Genomic DNA, 20,793 nt, shown 5'->3' on the forward strand with positions numbered 1-20,793 from the left:
CTGAACTGTAACGGTTAAAGATTTGGCCCAATATATAATGTATTATTCAGTGATTATTATTACTGGTAAATTGAAGACAGTAGCCTAGTAAGGATGATGTCAATCTCTATCTCAAACCAGTCCGCTTGCTGCCATTTCCTAGGACCCCGTGGCAAGACAGCATAACTAAGATCAGACTACAATATCAAACAGTCTAGCATAATACGTATCCGAAGCCAAGTTACAAGCAAATTGCCAAATTGGTGACTAAACGACGACAGAAGAGAATAGGTGAGGCATAAATCAATTCTCCTAGCTCTCAAACATTCAAACTCAAAGCAATAGCCTTTTAGTATAACAAAGCTAAAATCCTGAATTATTACTATAACAGAGCTCAATTTTAATTCTAATACACCATTACACGATTACACCCCATTATGTACTTAAGACTTTAAGACATCATAGTATTTGAATGCTGATCAACTACTGCAAATTGCAAAATTGTAGTTCTGGCCATTTAAATTGCTATCAATATTTGCTAAAAGTTTTAGTTCTTCGGTCCATAGTAGCATGTCTGCACCCTGCAGTTCTAAGGAAGTACACTAAAATGCTTAAATTAGAAAGGCTACCAGACGGATAGACCCGTTATGTAAACAAGAAATTACATTGAGCATTTCTCATTCTTCTTAAGGATTAATATGTCACATTTCAGTAACCATAATACACTATTGCAGAGGGAGATATAGAGATTGCATCGCTGCATTAATATGGAATAATAAATATTGATCCTAAGTTCCGAAGTTTACAGTGAACTCTCTTTAGAAACAAAAACACTATTGCACAAGTGACTGCAAAGTTGTCTAGCTCTAAACCTAAAATCAACAACTCTCCGAGAGATGAAAATCGCAGGAAAGTGTGATGTATTGTTATGTCATCAACACTAGTCAGCTGAAGTCAGCCTGGAAGTTAAACTGGCAATCTTCTTGTGCTGAAGGTTTCTTGATCATGTTTCATGGCTTGAACTATTCCTTGAACCTTTTGCTGAAATCATAAATCAAAAGTTTATGTTAGTGAAAATCGCAGGAAAGAGATGAAAATCACAGGAAAGTGTGATGAATTGTTATACTATTTTTAGGACCATTGACAAGAGAATGCAATAAGAGAAGCAAACTTACTAGGACTAACTATTCTTATGCACTTTCTCATGGACTTAACTGAAGTAATGGTATCTGAACCTGTAATCAAACAATCATCTGACTGAATGTCAGCTCCAAATCATCTGACTGAATGTAGTATCAATTGAAAAGGGGTAATACTTTTAAAATGTTTACCATTTCCTGTCATGTCTCCAGAACAAACTTCTCGAACAGCTGATGAATGCTCTACAAAATCTTGGCTACTCTCTAATTCTTCATTGTTTCCGTCATGAAGCAAACTGCATTCCATCCGACTTTAAGCATATATGGCGTATGATAATAACAATAAGAAACCAAATACAAGAAATACTTGAATCAATGCAGTAATATGGCAAAACCCACTTACCCTGTAACTGCAGCAGTTGAAGCACCTGCTGTTGATGGGCAGGAATAGTCAATACCTCCACAATCAATCCCAAAATCAGTCAGGAGCTCTGTCAGACAGAAGTCCGGCCCAAAGGCATCCAAACCCAAGTCAAAAATGTCTCCTTCCCTTTCAGATTCTGAACTGGCACTACTTCCATCCCCACTGGTAGTTTCCACATTTGTCGGCATATCAGTACTGTCAAAATCCAGTCTCCCTTTGACATGTTCTCTATTGCCCTGCCGCTTGTTTGATTTAACAGGCGATGAAAAAGTACACTGATTCCTTTCGATGGAAATGTGCTTAGCAGGACTAACAATAATCGTCTTAGAGGAGTAAATAGTACAGTTAGTGGGTGTAGTCTCAGGAGGGGTACTATCATGTTGAGACTTTGCAGTTGAAGATACATCTTCAAGAGGAGAAGTGGATTTTTCGCTTTGGGAAGAGAGTGCTCGTGGGGGTGTTTTAGGACCCGAAGAATTTGAATTTGGCGATCCTGATGGCTTATCAAATAAATTCTTTGCAACATTTGATCCTTGAATCGGCGATCCTCCTTGAGCAAAACTAGGGGATAGTGATTGTAGAGGAGGAGACTGATGATTAGTAACATGACCTTTAGCTGCATTACTTGGCTGTGCAGCTGAATTACTGCCTGCAGAGTTAATTTTCGCAAGAAGCAAAATTCAGTAATGAGAATTGAAGTTTGCAAAAATTAATGGACTTGCATTGTTGCATACAATGTTTAACCAAAACCAACCTTTGTCATAGAATGAGTTGTTAGTTATGGGAGTGCAATATTTCTTTGGTGCTTGAGGTACATCATGAGCATCCTTGTAAGTTTTTCTCTTCCTTGGAGGACGCGAACTAATGATAGGTGTTGAGTAATTGGTATGATCCACCTTCACACTTTGTGTCATCGACATCGTTGTCATAACTGGAGTTCTGTAAGCAGGATAGCCTGAAAACCAGAGAAAAACAAGCATTGAAGTCAATTTCAAAAGGGTAGTTTCCATTATTCCACCATATGAAATGCATTGAACATGTTTACTTACATGACAAAATCTTATTGGGTTGATTTGAAAATGAAGGACTAAAAAATTACATGTTTTTAATAGATAATCTGTTACACTCAATGTCCTATATACATCTAAATAAATGAAATTCAACAACTAAACTCTAACATGAAGGATGATCATGCTCGAGTTTTCGACAAATCCCTAATTTCCACTTCTCAATTCACTCTATGTCCTCTTGTAGAAACTATCACAATTACACAAATCTAGAAACAAACCCAGCAAATTAATCAATTAAAATACATAAACACACAAACAATACCAATTCAATCAAGCAATCAACACCCTTTTCCCCAACAAATCCAACCAAAAAAAATTCTATTAAAACAAACAAATAAACCACCCAAAACCCAATTTCAAATCAACCAATGAACAAAAGCACAAACCTGAATTAGGTGCAACAGAAGCGGGTGGCGGCGGAGGCGGAGGCGGGGGAGGAGGAGTAAGACAATTAACAGTAGCAGAAGAATTATAAACATTCATCAAATCTTGCATTCCTTGTAAAAGGGTTTGAATCCTACACTTTTCTTGAACTAACCCATTTTTCTCTTGCTCAATAATCACTTTCTGCTCTTTCAACCAAATATACTCATCTAATAATTCCCCTAAACTCAACAAACTTTTGGGTGTCTGTAAAAAAAAAAAAAAAAAAAAAAAAACCAAATCAAAATCAATCAAAAACACAACAAATAATCCCAAAAAAAAATCAATTTGATTGAAAAAGTACCTCTTGAAGAAATGACTTGGAAATAAGAGGAGATACTTCGGAGCGAAAAGCGGACCGGGTTTTGGAGTAGTTATTTTCGGCGAGGTAGCGATCAACGATAAAGGCGACTTGTACTGGAGTTACTTTGCCTTTACCTACATTGTTGTTGTTGTTGTTGGTATCGGGTTTTCTTCCTTTTCCTTGCTTCGCCATTTTTACTGGTTTAGGAGGAGAGAGAAAGATAGAGAGAGAAAAAATTCTGGAGTTGAATCTGAAGAAATTTGGGGGGGAAATGAGAAAGAGAGGGAAGAAGGGGAGGAAGAAAGAGGGAAGATTAAAATGGAGAAGGTTGCGCGGGAGAATTTTGAAAATTATTAAATGGAGTTGCGGGTTAATTTTAGCGGGTTGTGTTGTTGTTTCACTGTTTCAGCGCCATTTTCTTGTGTTTTTTTTTTTTTTTTTTTAAATTAAATGAGCAATAAATTATTTACTACTCATTTTTTTTTTGTTGGGCTCAAGGTGACATGTTGGCCAATAATTTTGTGTTTGTGATGTAAAAAAAAAAAAAAAAATGAGTATCTTAGCGGAACTTAATTTGAAATAAAATTTCTGCTAATGTTTTTCCTAAACTAGAAGAAAGTTAAAACATCTCAATTTAGTTTACATAGTTATTTTATTAACGAAAAAGCAGGTGTTTAATTATGTTTTTTTACCTATTGAAACTAATACAAACAATGAAATAATTGATTTAGAGTTAATCTCCTATTAAACAGCTTGATTAAATTTTTTTAGTTAAATTAGATGTACAAACATGTATTTTTGTACGAATATTTCGTACTTATTTTTATTTTTACTCATATATACAGATATAATTAAGTTTATAAATTATATTGTGTATCATTGTAAGTTTAACTTTTTTACTCACATTATTGACCCACAAAACACGACACGGTTACGGCCACGGCCAGGACATAATAGACAATTGGCTAATTGTACACCCCGGCCTCCAACTTCAATTTTACTAGAAATCATTCTCTCTTTTTATCTTTTACTCCCAACCAAAAAAGGCGGCTAATCCCAAATAACCCAATTTCCCGCGCTCACCAAAAATCAAATCACTCAACCGACGGTGTCACAACTTCACTACCGGAAACTTACAACACACCGGAGAAAAAATGGCTACAACAACATCGTCAATGGCGGAACCTACGGCGGCGGCGGCGATTAACTCCAACGAGTCGATGAAGATTGCAATCGCAATGGCTCTTCTCCGATCAAAGCTTCTCTCTCAACCTCACTCTTCTCTGTCCTCTCCTGCTTCTCGTACCTTCCATTGGAAGCAAAAGGTAAGCGCGCGCAATTCTTACTCTCTCTCCTCTACTCTGAATTTCTGATTGACGAAGTTTTTTGCTGGAATTCAGGCGAAAAATCGTAAGCAGGAAATTCAACGGCTCTCAGATGAACTCAAACGTCTTGAAGGTTAGCAATTTTAATAATCGCTTGAATTCGTATTCTAGTGATTTAATTTATTGTAAAAATTCGAATTTTGTGCTTATTTATTTTTGATTTTTTGTTTGTGTTTTTGTGATTAGATGATTTAGGTCGTGATTTGTATCCGGAAAGTGCGTCCTGCAAGTGTTATTTTTTCAATAATCTGCAAATTTTAAGCCCTAAGAAGTTAACGAATTGTTCTGATCAGCGGCTGAATGATGTTCTTCGTCGCAGATTTCTCAGATTAGGTTATCTTTCTTCTTTTGCACTTCAGTTTATGTAAAAATTATAGAATTAGGAAATGTTTGTATTATATCAATTTTGTCGATATGAATTAATTGATCTTGATTTTGCAGTACGTTTGCATAAGAGAATTAAAAGAAAGACGGCCAATTCAATTGATCAACAAGTTTTCTCAGGTGTTATTGCATCTTTAAACATTCATTTATACTAATTTTTGGTCTTGTTCCCGTTTAATGTATGTATAAATGAACAATGTTATGAAATTGCGGAGGAAATTAAGTTTAGATCAGATTATAGAAAGTTTCTGTCTGCTTGTAATTTGTAACAGAATATTACAAGGAAGAGGAGATAGAAAAGCTGAAGATATCGGCTGAGTTTCTTGTGGATCTTTGTGAGACGCCTACCATGGTTAGATTTGCATTTCATAAGCATATGTTAACCTATCTTCAAGAAATATTTCTGTTTGTAAATGTAGTGGTATGGTCACGATTTCAAGCATGTCGTTCGATGATTTTCTGTAGGTGAAGAGACCTAATTTTGCAAACTTGGCACATCAAGCTGTGGACTTCATTCTAGGTTAGGCATTAATTCATACTTGGTCTTGTATAATGCTAGTTTTGGTATGAAAATTTAATGTTATGTTATATAATCTGCAATGTCTTGAAATTTATGCAAATATTAGTATGAGGTTCAACTGGTTACCTTTGTGTAAACTTGTGGTAGTTAATGTATGCTTCATATTCAATGTTTACTAAGTTGTTTTACTAATCGCGGAATGTAGTCTTGCTTTTAGTTCTTTAGTAGTTTTATCCTATTAAGTTTGCGGTGGTTTTTACAAATGCAAAGAGTTTGTTTATCTGCTGTTGGAACTTTATAACTTGGTGATTGATAGTTACAGAGATCTTAAAAGTTAAATCTTGCAGTTTCAGGGATTCCAATCCCAACTGTATTGTCTATGTATGTCAAAATGGGTGACTGTATCTCATAGCGTCGCCGACTTTCATAGGATATTGATGTTATGATTTCATCATCTAAGAGAGATGTATTTTTGTGTTGTTTTTGAAGGTTCTGTGAATCAAGAATTATCAACGGGAAAGGATATGGCTGTTACTGATGGAATTATCAGCAATTTGATTGTTTGTCTGATCAAAAGGATGTGCACACCTCTGGAAAATGGTAATTTATATTTCTTTCAACATACTCATTTCTTTCCATTATTTGATATTTTATTGGACAAATATTTCATCTTGGTTTGCCTTGGTGATTTGAGTTATAATGGACTAAACTTTGATGCTGAAATGCTTATAATTAATTTTTGGCCATACTGTTTGTTTTGATTCTTTCTAGAAATTACTTCTCATTGATTTTATAGTTTTTCAGTTTCTCCGAAACTGTCATGTCTGATTGATCATTGGCATTGGAAAACTTTTGGTCTGTTTCAATGTGATGGAACTTCAGAAAAATTGATAATAAGAGCATGTAGTTGAGGTAGTTGCTCTTTCAAACAGATATGACTGCCATTGGAGATGAATGCTCTTGATGTTTTGTTCAGTAATTGTTGAAGTCAAACAAATCATCCTGCCTAGAATCAAAGACCCCAGTTTTTGTCCAGGGCAATAAAATGTCCTTTGACTGCATGTCAAAATAGTAGTAGTCTTTAGCTATGGTAGCAATTCTCAGTGTCTTTTCGTGTTCTCTTCAGTTTTATATGGTTGCTGATCGTGTTGCATTATTGTTTGTAGAGCTATGTGAGCCTGAAACTGATGCGCAAACTCATATTCAGCACATTATTCGTAAGCTTGGAAATGTGTCCTATGTAGGACAGAGGGTCTTGCTTTCTGTCTGCCACAGGATATCTGAACTAGCAGAACGGTTGCTCTTGCTGGATCCATTTGATGAGTCTTTTCCCCAAATCCATGATTCTATGTTTGTGATGTAAGCTTCCCACACTTTTTTTTTATCCCTAATACGAATGTCCTGACTTTCCTCTAAGCTTGATTGTTGCATCAATTGAAGTAATGGATTATTTACTTATTTATATATCTATTTTTAAACTGAACCACTGTGGAATTCAGCATATCTGCATATATGCTTAATAAATCGCCATATCTTTCCTCCTTTGGCATGAGGTCCTTTGTCTATAATTGACATGCTTCATTTCTGTCATTTCTCATCTTCATCTCTCACCTAAACTGTCCTAATCATCTATGTATCAATATCCTCACCAATATCTTGGATCCCATATTAGCATTCATGGTTTGTTGTATACCACAAAATGTATGTGGACTTACAGTGTCATGTATCCAGAAAATTTATAACATATAATTATGCTTTCTGGATATGCTGCTGTTTAGTCTTTGACTGGTTGGTGGTCTTGCTATACGACGAATCAAATATTCTTGTAATATTAGAACTGCATTTGCTGTAACTGAGTTGGCTATCTTTTAGTAGTATGGAGTAGTTCCTTTTCTTATTCATCTAATAAATTGTTTGATTTGCAGGATTCAGCTTATTGAGTTTCTAGTGTCAGACTACTTAGTCACTTGGTCAAAAGATGAAGGTTTTGAGATTAGTATGTGTTTAACCTTGTTGTTTGGACTCCATAAAATCTTTTTTTGCAGTAAGATTTCAATATTAACAGAAAGTATGGATATTAGTGCAAAATATGGCGTTACCTTTGAAATTGGCTCTCATATTACAGGGAACATAGTTGGTTAATTAGGCCTTGAACCAGTATAATTATGTGCACTGCTGTGTCAATAATCCTAACAAGTCTAGCATGTTTCAGTGAAACTGTCACAGACTGATGTGAAAGTTTGATGTCATTGTAGGGTTGTTCGAAGAATGGCTGATTTCATTTCTTCATGCTCGTAAAACATTGCAATCAATGGAGAAGAGGTCAGGGCTTTATTCGCTTTATTTGGACCGAGTAACTGGAGAGTTGGCTAGACAGGTTGGCCAAGTATTGTCTCTCCAGAAACTCAACCAAGATATACTTAATGAATTGTTTAGCTAATTTAGGCCTCTGTATTATTAAAACCATTTACATAGTCTTGGAAAATCCATCAAATTTCGTTATTCTGCTAGTATTTTTTGTAGATCCATTAACAAAGTTAGGTAGGAAAACCAAATTGCTGTAAAGTGTAAACAATCAAAGGGACCCTATAATTTCTTTCTTTATCCAAAAAAGTGTTTAAACACTGGGCTATACTATACCAGATTACATGTAATCCTTTCAAAATGAACTAGCATTTTGGCCCGTTCGATGCACGGGTTCATATTTAGGTTATTTCATATGTAGGTATGTTTTTCAGTAGTTGAAACTTGTGATATGAAATACGAACTAATTGTTTCATTGCTAAAACTTAAAAGCAAAAAAAGAATGAGGGTAGAACTGGGGAAAAAGATGAAAGAATTTAGTTACATATATATACATGAAGAATATAGGATATGAAATGACATATTGGTTTAAGTTATATTTTAAGTCTATTAGTTGAAAAGACAATTTTTATATAATTCAATTCATACGTTTATGTGATGTATATTAATTGGTTCAACTTTATTTTATTATGATGGAAATGAAACACTTCATTTTCTTAATTGAATTTGCAAGTTATAGAATGTATAAAGACTTAAACTAAAAGATTAAAAGGGGTGACATGTGTCATGTGTGGTAGTGAGTGACTTGTGATGACATGTGTCATATGAAAAATTATGGTTTGTGTTTTTAATTATGGTTTGTGTTTTTAAATATTAAGTATAGATATAGATTATAGATAAATAAATAATAACTATAACTGAATAATTGGATCATGACACGTCATTCATCCGTAAAAGTATAAATTTTATTCATGTAATAATCGAGATATTGTCTGGGTCCAAAAACTAGTTAATTGTAAGAACACTATCTCAACATTTTATATGACATAACCTCACAGTTATGATTGTTGCCATTACTTTACTTATGTAAGGGAATGTTAGAAAATTCAACCAAAAGTCATATTTATAATTTTTAAGAAAAAATCACACCTTTTATGGATGTTTCAAAAGTATAGACAAGTATTTTTAAAAAAGAAAACAACTTTGAACACATGCTTTTAATTATTCATTTGGCATCTACCATTTATTTATATCTCTATAAAATTAAATTAAATTAGGATGCAAATTCCTGGGAAACTACTAATTTCTGCCGGCTAGATTGAAACCGAGTGAAGCAGGAAACAGAAATTACAAGACAAAACCTCAAGTTGTTTAGTCAAAGGAAAATATGCTTAAATAAAAAGACTTAGCCAAATATGATAATTTCAACATACTTAATCTTATACCAATAATTAAAAATAAATATAGTCTGCCAAGCTAAGCTTCTCAACTAATTGCCACCCTTTAAATATAACTACACAAACCATATTATTTCCTCACCTAATAAATAATTTCCACCCCAAAAACTTCAGCTCATCTCTTCTTCATCAACCTGGTTCGATTTAATTGAATTATTCGAGCTTGAAAGTTACATAAACAATCAAGATGACACAGTTGAGACGTCGATTCAAGCAGTGTTGTTAGTATGTTTCATGTTATTCATGTCACAACTTACTCTGAGTTCATCAGCACAACATGATGAACATGCCTTGAGTTATGCTGTTACTAGCAGCATCAGTAGCAGTAAGGCAACAAATGAAGTTGATGATGATGGTAATAATCGAGCTTATTTATTTAATCCTCGAAAACTTGCTGTGATGTTCCGAGGATCACCAAGATTCATTCCAGCTGTTGTTGCTAGTCGTAGCAGAACATCAGATGCTTCAAATTTACACTCTACTTTGCTCATACTCCCCTTGTTAGCTTTTTTCTTTCTTTAATAATCTTCATTTTTTACATTTAGTTTACTATTACTATTTTTATTTATTTTTTCTTAATTGGAATGAAACAGTATAAATGTGTAATTACATATTCTTGAAAATGTATATTGAGATTAATTTAATGATGTACAACATATTACTATGTTATAGTTATGTATAAAGAGAAAACGTACATAAAACGTACCAAGTATGTTCTATGAACATCTTTTTAATCATGCATATAAGATATTGTAACTCAACTATTCCAGCTTGGGAAATTAATGTTAGATAACTCCTATTATCTTATTTTAGGCAAAAAGTTTATAATGTGGAAATTGGAACAATGATTAGCTTTTAGTTTAATTTTGGTTAAGAATTATTAATAACGTTATTAGGCATATTAGGCTTTGCTAGTGGTTGATACCTAACATGATTATATTTATACCTAATTTTAATTAGTTGTACTTAAATCCCTTGGAAGGGAAGGGCAATGTAAGAAATACAACCACTAGAACCATTGTCAATAAAAATTCTCTCTTAACAAAACTATAGTACAATTACAAATTTACATACTTGTATACAAGTATACAACCTTCATGTAAAATATACTTGTATACTTTTGTAAACAAGTATACAACCTTCATGAGTCATCTGCCAGGGATGTAGCAGATGATAATGCAACCGTTGTATCTCTTACATGATCCGATCCTCTGTTAGCAAAGAAATATGTCTAAATTCCAAAAAATCGAGTACTAGCTAATTACCTTAGCATTCTTTATGATTATAGTTATAATGTCAGTAATACAGATGGCTATAATTATAACATGATTTAGATGGCCAGCCTAAACCAATTAACTGTCTTCCTATTTGTATGCCCCTTCTCTCATTCCTTCACAACATCCAAATTCTAACCATACGCGCTCATCTCCCTTCTCACTAACCAAGGGGATGACAATGTGGTTGAGGCGTCGATCCTTTGCACTCTTTTTATGCTCAGCCTTATTCATATTGCAATCTGATCTTGTCACCCCATCTGTAACTCGTCAGGGTGTGAAGAACTATCCTGTAATTAGCAGCAGCATGGAAACAAATGGTGTTGACAGTAACAGTAGTTGTTGTTCATTGCATTTTCGAAAGCTCGGTTTCATGGTAAGAAGACCAAGATTTTTACCATTGGGTATGATTCACCGTAGAAAATCAGATGCTGTAAAACCACAAACATCTTGGTTCCATGGTTTCCTCTTGTTGGTCATTTATCTCTGTTACAGGCTGTGATGTATTCGCCTTCTACTCTTATTATGTTCAGTGTTGAAGCTTCATTGCTTCAATGTTTTCGGCCAATATACATTATATACTACTACCTTGTATAGTTATATAATGTAAAGAAGAAAATTTTCTAGTAGACTAGCTAGTTTGACGGGGTGAAATGTCCAAGGTACCCTTGATGAGCGAACTGCAGCTATGCTTATCGATTAAGGTCACAATCTATCTATCATTTCTAAATGTTGCATAAATATTAGGCAATTAGCCGGACTCTTAACCAATATCTTTCCAGAATTATCTTGAATACCGAAAAGTTAATGAGCTTACGAACTTATTAGCAACCCTGGCAGAGTAATTTCCAAAATTCCCTCAAAGGCTTGATTCAGAGAGCATGTTCGGTATACAGTCTGTTTACACAGGAAGCATAAATGAAAATATGCAACAAAGTTTATAGCTTGCATATTACATTGGTCAAGGGATTTTTTTTCATTTTATTTTATACAAGGGAGTTACAAGAATATCAAAAGGCCCAAAAGTATAAAAAGTGAAATGTATACAAGGAACGATCAGCCTCCACTAATAGGTGGTATAATGGCTAATTCATCCCTATGTTTAACAATAGCAGATTCAGATGCATACTCCTCATTCAAAGCCAGCACCATGCACCCTCGTAACTCTTCGAGACCTGGAAACTGGGTGACAATCTTATCTAAACAATCACGAGCTGTGCTACCAGATTTTACCTCCAGTGGCATATCAGCTAACCCAGTCAGATCCCGGGCTCTGGCAAAAAACAGGACCTTTAGCTCAATTGATGATTTTTCATCCCTTTCATGAGTGTCCTCTTGAGTTTCAGTTTGGTTCTTCAGCTCCATCTTGTTGTATCAAATGAAGCCAAAATGTTGAGCATACGTTTTACAATAAACTGCCGATAGATCACACAATAGTCAATATCACCGGAGGAATGAGACTGATTAGTCAATACAACAAGCTAAAAAAAATTATCAGGCACCATTGAGATAAAGTCACATACACACAGGTGTTTCTGATTGGAACAAGCTAGGCCAAAGAATCCAAGAACAGGACTCTAAAAGAAAGGATGAAGCAACAATTTATACCCCCATCTCTAAGAATTTTAATGAATAAAGTAAAACACAAACTACTGAGTCACAAGTTTCAGAGAAGCACAAGACATCTAAACTTGGAGTCTAGAATCTCTCTAGCCAAAGAAGGTGAAATCAAATCATGGTGCAAGGCTCGATCTTGTTGTTTCATGGCAAAGACACGATGCCTATATTTAATAACAGAAACTATTGAAGATAAAAGAAGCTATAAGTCCCACTAAGTTCTAGTGATTTAGAACAACTGAACAGGGCATTTTTATGTATAGTGCGCTACTAAAATAAGGGGAGAAAAAGGAATAACTTTACTTTTGGTTGAGCCGCCACCTTTAGCTTCAACCAATATCATAATTAGAATTATTCCCAACCAGAGAGACCACAACAAAAGGCAAAACTTTAAAATGATTCCAACTAGCAAATTAAGCACCATATTTCAACCATTCTAGATATAGTGGTGAAAAAGAATCAATGGCTAGAGTTCAACTATGAAATCTGAATAAGTATATAGCATGTGGTACAGTGATTATGATATGCACAACCAAAATTTTACTACATAAATCCATTAGTCAACACAAAACCCATCAAAACTTTCATCAGCAGCTCACTTTTTTAAGACCTACAGCAAAGTACAAACTTGTGGTGGCCATAATTTATACAAACAATCCTAATTCTTTACATAGGTTTAATTCTAAAAAAAATAACAAAAAAGGTGTACGAATGATGTAATCAACTAAGTTTCAGATCTGAAAAAAATCCCTTACCCTGTATACAGCTAAGTGGGTTTAAAGACGGTTGAAGGAGATGTTTTCATTAATGAAATTTTCATTTATTTTTTTTTGGTAAATCTCCATGACCTCTATTATTATGCAGTCTTGTCGCTTATTCCTCTAGGAGATGAGAAATAAGAAAAGTAAGAGAGGAAGAATGAAAACTGAAAAAAAAAAATAGGAAAGGAAGATCTAAAATGGAGGGAGGCTGAAGAGATGAAAGGAGGTAAAAAAGGTGACGAGAAAAGGGGATGGCTAAAATATGGTTTAGGTTATTTGATATAAGAGTCATTTAGACAACAATTTTTAAAAATACTAAATACCATCTATTGACTGGACAAGTGAACACAAGTCAGACCAGTATCCAAGTCCAACCCGCCTCTATAAGGATTTGGACTCTTTCTTAGGCTCCTAGCAAATCCAAATCGGGTTGGCTTCAGTTCAGATTTGAACATAGTTGTCAACCCCATTTCCTCCATATAATCCACAGGTGGACCATGATGTCTGAACTTATAGATTCAAATTGAAGATTTGGAAGAACACATATGGACAATTGGACATATGGTCATTGCTTGGCTCATTTTAGTGATAGGCTGCAAGCCTGCAAGCTTTTTTTAGATGCAGGAGTTGCATGACCACATATTGCCATTACCATCTCAAATGGAATCCTTAGTCTCAGCTTATTGATAATGGCTACTTAGTTCCATTCATAAAACATGACATTAAAGTTTGATTATACAATAGGAAAAAATTAGAACTTGAAGCCACCACCTGTTCTCAATTCATCTTTACGATCAACACAACTAAGAAAGGAAATTCCTTGTAATTCTTATAGCTGATATCATCAATTCATCATAACTACCCTAGGTAGAGTTAAATATCTACATTTATCCAAACTTGCACAAAATGGGAAGACACAAAGAGAAGGAAATAGTGAAAAAAAAATAATAATATGATAGCCTTTTCTGAAATGGACAATGTCTTCTAGCGTTTGGTGCTAAGGTGAGGCTCAGGAATCGTGCCTAAGCGGTAGGCCACCATTGCAAAGTGGAGACCGAGAAGCAACTCTCAGAAAATGAATTAGGTTCATAATTTGTATTCCACCATTTTGGTTCGAGCCTAGGAGATTAAGAGATATAGTTAGACTTATATACCAAGTGGTGGTCCACAAAAATCCAGCTTGTTTCAACACCCAACTAATCCACTAAGCATCCAGCATCTCCCCACCCTTCGCAATTCGCATGGCCCTATCTTAAATCCTTCATCTAGGTCGAGTTCCATCACATTCAAGTAAAATAGCAAAACATGTATATTACATAAACAAGATATCGAGCAAAAAAATTCTGATAAACTACAATTCCCATCTATTAACAGCAAGAGTGCATTATAACATAAACTAACTAATAAGTATACATACACCTATTTTCTGCTAATAGCTTCAATAAAAGCTCCAGACTATGAGAAAATGGGAAAGCAAATAAGCCTTAGGTTGTACGATACACCCGGCGCACAATGGAAATGGTAATTAGTGTAGAAACAATCACTTGTTAAGCTGTTTGTACCATATGAAGCTAAATTAGTGCAGGGTATTCAATCTAATAGGGTTAAATTACAAGGCTCTTACAAAATTCATCAATCCGAACAAAATCAATATACAACTATTAAAATAAACTAATCATACACCACTAAATCACTCATTTTAATCCCCAAATTTAATCAACTAAATGCAAGATGATAACTGCTTATAAAACCTAATATTCCAAATATCATAAAATTGAGTTCAACTAAGCATTATATATCAAAGAATATATTCAAAACAGGGTAAAGAAATCCCAAATTAATCAATTGGGTATTACAATCTAAGTTTAACATCAATAAGATGACAGAAAATCAAGCTTAAAAATTGTAGCAATTGATGAGGAGAAATCAAATTTACCTGAGTGTAAGCTGCAGAATATATGAGATGGATTTCCGGCAATCGGAGAGCGCGGCGGCCGGCGACAACAATCACCAATAAGGCGGCGGGACTACTGAGTCATCAGCGAGTTCCGGCGAAAAGGAAAGTCTGAAACTATTGGGATTTGGAGTTATCGTTGAGGCTCCTAGTGAAGTTTTGTTCTTGGAAGTTGCAACCACATCATCAAGATATGACTACTTGATTTTGTTGGGCATTCCTTTCTTATTTGGGGCCTCACCCAATAATCCAAAGTTTATTAAATACAAGTAATTCGAATTCTAGTCAAGTTAAGTCGAATCTTAATCGGGATGAAAGCTATCTTTAAAAATATTGTTATTTATGGAGTTAGCTTTGAAAAAAAAAAAAAAAATCAGATTAAGTTAGAACAACTCTCTTGTCAGCTGATCCAAACACTTGTTAGTTGTATTACTTTTTGTCTTAATGATTTAAAATCAATAATCAATTATTTGTAGTAATTCAAATTTCACCTTTTTTTTTTTTGGATAGAATTAATTTAATTGGACGTTACATTGGATTACAATTGTGCATATTTTGCAAAGGAAGCATCATAAGATGTTGGGGAGCATTAGGGACAATGGTAAAAGTGGGAAGATGCAAATCAAATGTATTATAAGGTCACTAATTTTCAAGGTTATGGGATGCTTAATGCTTTATTATTTGCACAAGGTGTTAGTTGTGCCAGAAATGGGTATAAGGTTCACTCTACATCAACAAATTGGCTTAAGGAAGTTTTGACAAAAGTTCTTGTGCATCAGGACACTTTGATGTTTCACAAGGTTGATGAAGCCAAGTTTTTGCTTGTGTACCACCTCAAAACAGTATACTCCGTACTGTATATAAAACCAATAGCAATCGTTGGCCAGGGCTGTATCCGGTGTCTACTTAATAACCGTCCATACATGTTGACAAATCTAGCTTATAATTTGAGCTACAAAAAGAATAATCTTGCAGATATTTCAGAATCAAATTATATCAGAACACAGAATATTTGACCGTTTATTCATTTAATGAACAACATCAGTATTTACAACAGCTAAACCAGAAATGAGCTTTACATGGTAGTCACAAACAAATATTGCGACAACAAATAACAATACAAGTATACAACTCAGGTGAGTGCTGGTATTATCACAACAGAAATCATTCAGACAAGAGCGGAGATGAGCTTCAACATCTTTTCATAAACACAGCTGTAGAAGTAAATTCTAGCCTCTGTATCGTTCCAATTTTATCAGCTGTAAGAAGCAACTCCGGAAGTAAATTCTAGCCTACAGTCAAACTGGTGCCCCTACCTATAAGGGGTTGGCATTTATATCCTAAAAATATCTGTTTGAAATCGTTCATCATACAGCCTCCAGTGACCATACCTCTCAGTGTGATACACTGATCTTGGTATATAAAAGTTTGGTTTCAAAACTGTCTTCAAGTTCTTCAAATTTGAGGATGCATTTAAAATATCACGACTAGTCAAGTTTGCACACCCATTCAGATCCAAAAATTCCAGGTTTAAGCAGCCTTCAGAAATCATAGCAAGGCCTCTACCTGACAACCTGGAAAACTTTAGCTCGAGATGCTCTAAATTAGGCATGGATTTACCAATGGCAGCAGCTTCAGAATCAAAGTCTTGGGGGCAAGCATTGAGGTAATCATTTGGTACAATTCCCCTATGCTGTGAAGAATCCAGCAGATTCATGAAATTGCGTTTTAGTACCTTCAGATGAGGACAGTTTCTTCCAATTGATGATAGAGATTCATGAGAGATCTCATGGCAGAAGCTAACATCGAGTTCTTTCAGCATAGGGCACCTCTTGGCCACCTCAGTCATAGCCACATCAGAGACACTTTGGCTACTTTTAATTGAAAGAACCTCAAGTTTTGGGCATCTGTAAACAAAGCAATCAACTGAAACACCACTCACAGAATTCACAAGGGACTTTATAACTTTCCTGATCGTTTTCACAGAAGCAAGAATGTTCTCTTATTCTTTATTAAGTTTTTAGTGGATATTGCACAAGGTCAGGAACAGAAAAGAGAGACTACTAACGAGATATACTTATTACTACTCTACCAGTGACCAACTGATCATGTTAGCAATAGTGTTGAGATATACTTAGATATGCAAGGGTTAATCACAACCGAAAAAGTACAAAATGAAGTCCATCAATCACCATGGAAAACTTGGCAAGTCCAACTGTCCAAGTATCACAGGCAAAAAGATTCAAATCACAAAAAGATTGGAATTTCAACCAACATAGCATGTGTACCACATAATAGTTAGACAAGGCTTATCACAAAGGATAAGCAACAAGAGCTAAATACGACATAAGAGTATAAGACCTTCATGTGGTGTGTTTAGGGAAAATAGGTGCAGTAGTAAGTAATCAACTGGGCAGAAAACGGTGGCCTACAATCCCCACAATCTACAATCCTCAGGGTTGGGGAATGGAGGCATATGTATCAGGCTAAAAAAATACAACATTATATAATGATCACATACAAGGGTATAAGAATATTTATTAACCACAAAATATTAAATTTTCAACATATTTCAATTATGGACTAAGGACTGGAAACATTTGATTAATCATCCCCCACCCCCAGGCACTATGCACCAAGTCTAAACCACCGGTGACTATCACCAACAAGAAGAGAAGACCAGTTCGGCAGCATCTTACTAGCTAATTTACACGTCAAGAGGAGGGAATAAAAGTTATTATTTTAAGTTGTTATCAGCAAAATCTAAAGGGAAGGAATCCAGAAGCTGTGAGAGAGTTTGTTATGCCTTAAGCATTTAAGGGTAGAAAGTAGGAAGGTCGGTTTGGAAACCTTAAGCCAATTCTTATCTTTTGCTATCTATTTTTGCCTAGTTAATTCCTGTCACTAATCTAACTCATAGCAACCCCCTCCCCCAATTCATATATTAGTTCATAAAACCCCATTCCAATGAGCCAAACACCTAGTCAATGAATATTTTTTTTTTTTTTTTTTAAAAAAAGAGTCTGATATTCATCGTGTCTAGTACTCACAGCCTATTTGGTAAAAACAAATTTGTATATAAATTTGTAAGAAAAATCAATTTTCATTACCATGGTAATGCTAGTTCACTACAAGTTCTCTCTTTTTCTTCACAAAATTTTATTACCATCCATTACCATTTGGGGGTGGTTATGAAATATGAATATATATAAAGAAAAACACTACGTTTAGGGATGAAATTGCATTACCAATTTACCATTGACATTAGGATGTTGTTTGGATTATCATATTACACGTATATTCATTTCCATTAGCACTATTTATAACCAGCTACCAAATTGGCCATCAAGTTCAAAACTTCAAAAGAGGCTTTCTTCAGCATACAAAGCCTAAAGTGCATGCACTACACTAAGATATTGTAGATGTCCAAGGTCCAACAACAAGCCTCAACCATGAATGTATAACAAAACCCTACATATATCATCATTAAACTCCCAAATTAATGACTCCAAATCCTTTTAAATATTCATATAGTAGGCAACTCCTTCAAAACCCTCTTTACAAAGTGCTACAAACTACTTTCCTGTTAAACAAACTATGCCTAATTTCAAAACCATACTATAGTTATCACATCATTTATCAATTAGTCTAATTAATCCCATATTACATAAATTCAAAATCCAAATAAATTATATAAAAAAAAAATAAAAATACCCACTTCCATTTTCCACTCCATCCAGCAATTCCTTATAATTCCATATATAATAAAGATGAACACCAAAATCACATGTTCATGTTAGTAGGCTGGTAATTAATCGGATCGAATCCCATCAACATCACAACTTCCGAGATTCAATACTTCAGTAAATAGCTATATTTAATACGAAAGCATTCAAATGAATGATCAAGCTAAGACCCCCAAAAAATAGAGTACAAAAATTGGAAAAAAGAAACAACCTTTGAGCAGCAAAAATGAGGGCATGATCAGAACAATGTCTAACACGGATTTGTTTCAACAACCCATCACTCGAATCGACTATGAATTTAAGAATCGCATCGATCTTCCTCTGAAACTCGCGACCACCAACGAGTTGACTCAGTAGATGACTCAAAGTAAGGTTCAAGATCAAGGGAGTTGTTGAGTGAAGAGTCTTTGCAAGCTTCCAACCATGGCTTGCAGACGAGCATAGGTCCCTTCCATCTGTCCTCTAATGGCAGACGTGAGAGGATGTTGATTAAGCACTCGTGAGTTAACTCGGCCCAATCCGAGTTGTGGCTTAACTCGGTTGGGTTATCTTCTGTGTTCATTTTTGGACAGATTGAAGATTTGCTTGCGCAAATGGTTTTTACGTTTTTTGATACGAGTAGTACTCATCAAATTAATTCAAGGGGACAAAGTGGGTATTTCACAAAGTGGGTGTTCCATTCTATTTGTCCTCTAATAAAATCATATAATCATATCATATCATATCATATCATATCATATAACTAATATATAAAGCTAAACTTTTAGCCAGGTCACAAGACAGCGACACTTGGCGCTTTAACTTTTCGCCAAATGTCATGCCACATTTAAGATAGAATTTTTTAAGATAAAAAAGTTATTAAGAGTTTTATTTCTGATAAAAAAGTTATTTATAGTTTTATTTCTAATAGGACTTCTAATTTTCCATATGAATAAGTAGATTGTAACTTTAAAAATATATCTTATAAATATGTTAAATTAAATATATATCATAAAATTTACAAAGTTGTACAAAACTATTTATGATACACTTTAATCAACCAAAACAAAACTTGGCATTTTGATTTTTCGCCAAGTGTCACGTCATGTAAACAACAAATATGAATTAGTGTGACACGCATAAGATAAATAATTATAACTTTTAAATACTTTTAACACAACTTTAACCCGTCTTTATAAGTTGCGAATTAATGTAAGGATTTTTAAAACATAAAGATATATATTGCGAAGGGAACTCGGGGCATCGCCCGGGGTACGTACTAGTATAACTAATATATAAAGCTAAACTTTTAGCCAGGTTACGACATTAAGACACTTGGCGTTCTAACTTTTCGCCAAGTGTCGCGCCATGTTAGATAGATTTAAATTGATTTCATAAGATAAAAAAGTTAGTTGATTTAGAATTCTATTTGGATATAATTTTAGTATAAAATTGTTAGTTTAGAGTTTTATTATCGATAAAATGTCAATATTTCAGATGTACAAATTGAATTATAATTTTATCCAAAAAAATTATTAGATTATAATTCTAAAAAATTCTCATATAAATTTATTTTTTATATCATAATTTTTTTGGAGTGAAGGAAGTAGTTCAAAACGTAAAACATCTATTTATAATATATACTAATTGGTTAAAATTATATACTTCACAATATATTATAGAATGGATACTTGTCAATTAGGGTCGGGTCAATCTCGGATTGGGTCACTTCATGTTATGAGTCAAGAAATGATCATCCCTTGCCCAAAGTTTTGTGTTCGGGTCAATCTGACGTGCTTTGAACATTTATTTTATTTAGTTTATTTTTTTGCTAATTTTTTTTAATTATTTTTTTAATGTATTAAAGCGAACATTTTCACCAACATTATTATTAGTCATTACATGTTTACGAGATAGTAAATCGTCAGAAAAACACATCAACTCCGAACTAATTTTGTATCAATGATATATTTTAAATTTTGACATAGATTATAAATTTATCCTAAAATTCAATAAACAACCCGGGTATCGCACGGGGCACAAAACTAGTATTTTTATTATGTTAGTAAAACA

At 34.2% G+C, this 20,793-nt stretch overlaps 2 protein-coding genes and 2 pseudogenes across 5 annotated transcripts; 1 reads left to right on the forward strand and 3 right to left on the reverse strand.

Annotated features, from left to right (window-relative positions):
• Positions 1 to 667: 667 nt before the first annotated feature.
• Positions 668 to 2,552, reverse strand: LOC145636601 (uncharacterized). The gene is made up of 5 exons (XM_081688174.1): positions 2,297 to 2,552; positions 1,522 to 2,191; positions 1,311 to 1,414; positions 1,155 to 1,232; positions 668 to 1,020 (listed from the first exon to the last, which is right to left on the reverse strand). The coding sequence occupies exons 1-5, from the start codon at positions 2,550 to 2,552 to the stop codon at positions 983 to 985; spliced, it is 1,146 nt and encodes a 381-aa protein (XP_081544300.1). The 3' UTR covers positions 668 to 982.
• A 1,842-nt stretch (positions 2,553 to 4,394) lies between these two features.
• Positions 4,395 to 8,072, forward strand: LOC145634467 (protein MULTIPOLAR SPINDLE 1-like). The gene is made up of 10 exons (XM_081685889.1): positions 4,395 to 4,664; positions 4,740 to 4,797; positions 4,911 to 5,057; positions 5,166 to 5,228; positions 5,381 to 5,460; positions 5,574 to 5,628; positions 6,118 to 6,228; positions 6,795 to 6,987; positions 7,554 to 7,624; positions 7,884 to 8,072. The coding sequence occupies exons 1-10, from the start codon at positions 4,494 to 4,496 to the stop codon at positions 8,066 to 8,068; spliced, it is 1,134 nt and encodes a 377-aa protein (XP_081542015.1). The 5' UTR covers positions 4,395 to 4,493; the 3' UTR covers positions 8,069 to 8,072.
• Positions 8,073 to 11,705: 3,633 nt separating this feature from the next.
• LOC145634468 (molybdopterin synthase sulfur carrier subunit pseudogene) lies at positions 11,706 to 15,170 on the reverse strand (annotated as a pseudogene). 2 transcript variants are annotated; one of them, XR_014113420.1, is made up of 2 exons: positions 14,978 to 15,170; positions 11,706 to 12,078 (listed from the first exon to the last, which is right to left on the reverse strand). The product of XR_014113420.1 is annotated as a molybdopterin synthase sulfur carrier subunit pseudogene, transcript variant X1 (transcript). The 2 variants fall into 2 exon arrangements; XR_014113421.1 differs by lacking the exon at positions 14,978 to 15,170 and adding an exon at positions 12,187 to 12,517.
• An 816-nt stretch (positions 15,171 to 15,986) lies between these two features.
• LOC145635789 (F-box protein SKIP1-like) lies at positions 15,987 to 19,379 on the reverse strand (annotated as a pseudogene). The gene is made up of 2 exons (XR_014113913.1): positions 18,953 to 19,379; positions 15,987 to 16,902 (listed from the first exon to the last, which is right to left on the reverse strand). The product of XR_014113913.1 is annotated as an F-box protein SKIP1-like (transcript).
• Positions 19,380 to 20,793: the final 1,414 nt, after the last annotated feature.

This window comes from Chenopodium album, chromosome 6 (assembly GCF_948465745.1).
Source record: "Chenopodium album chromosome 6, dcCheAlbu1.1, whole genome shotgun sequence".
Lineage (NCBI taxonomy): Eukaryota > Viridiplantae > Streptophyta > Magnoliopsida > Caryophyllales > Amaranthaceae > Chenopodium > Chenopodium album.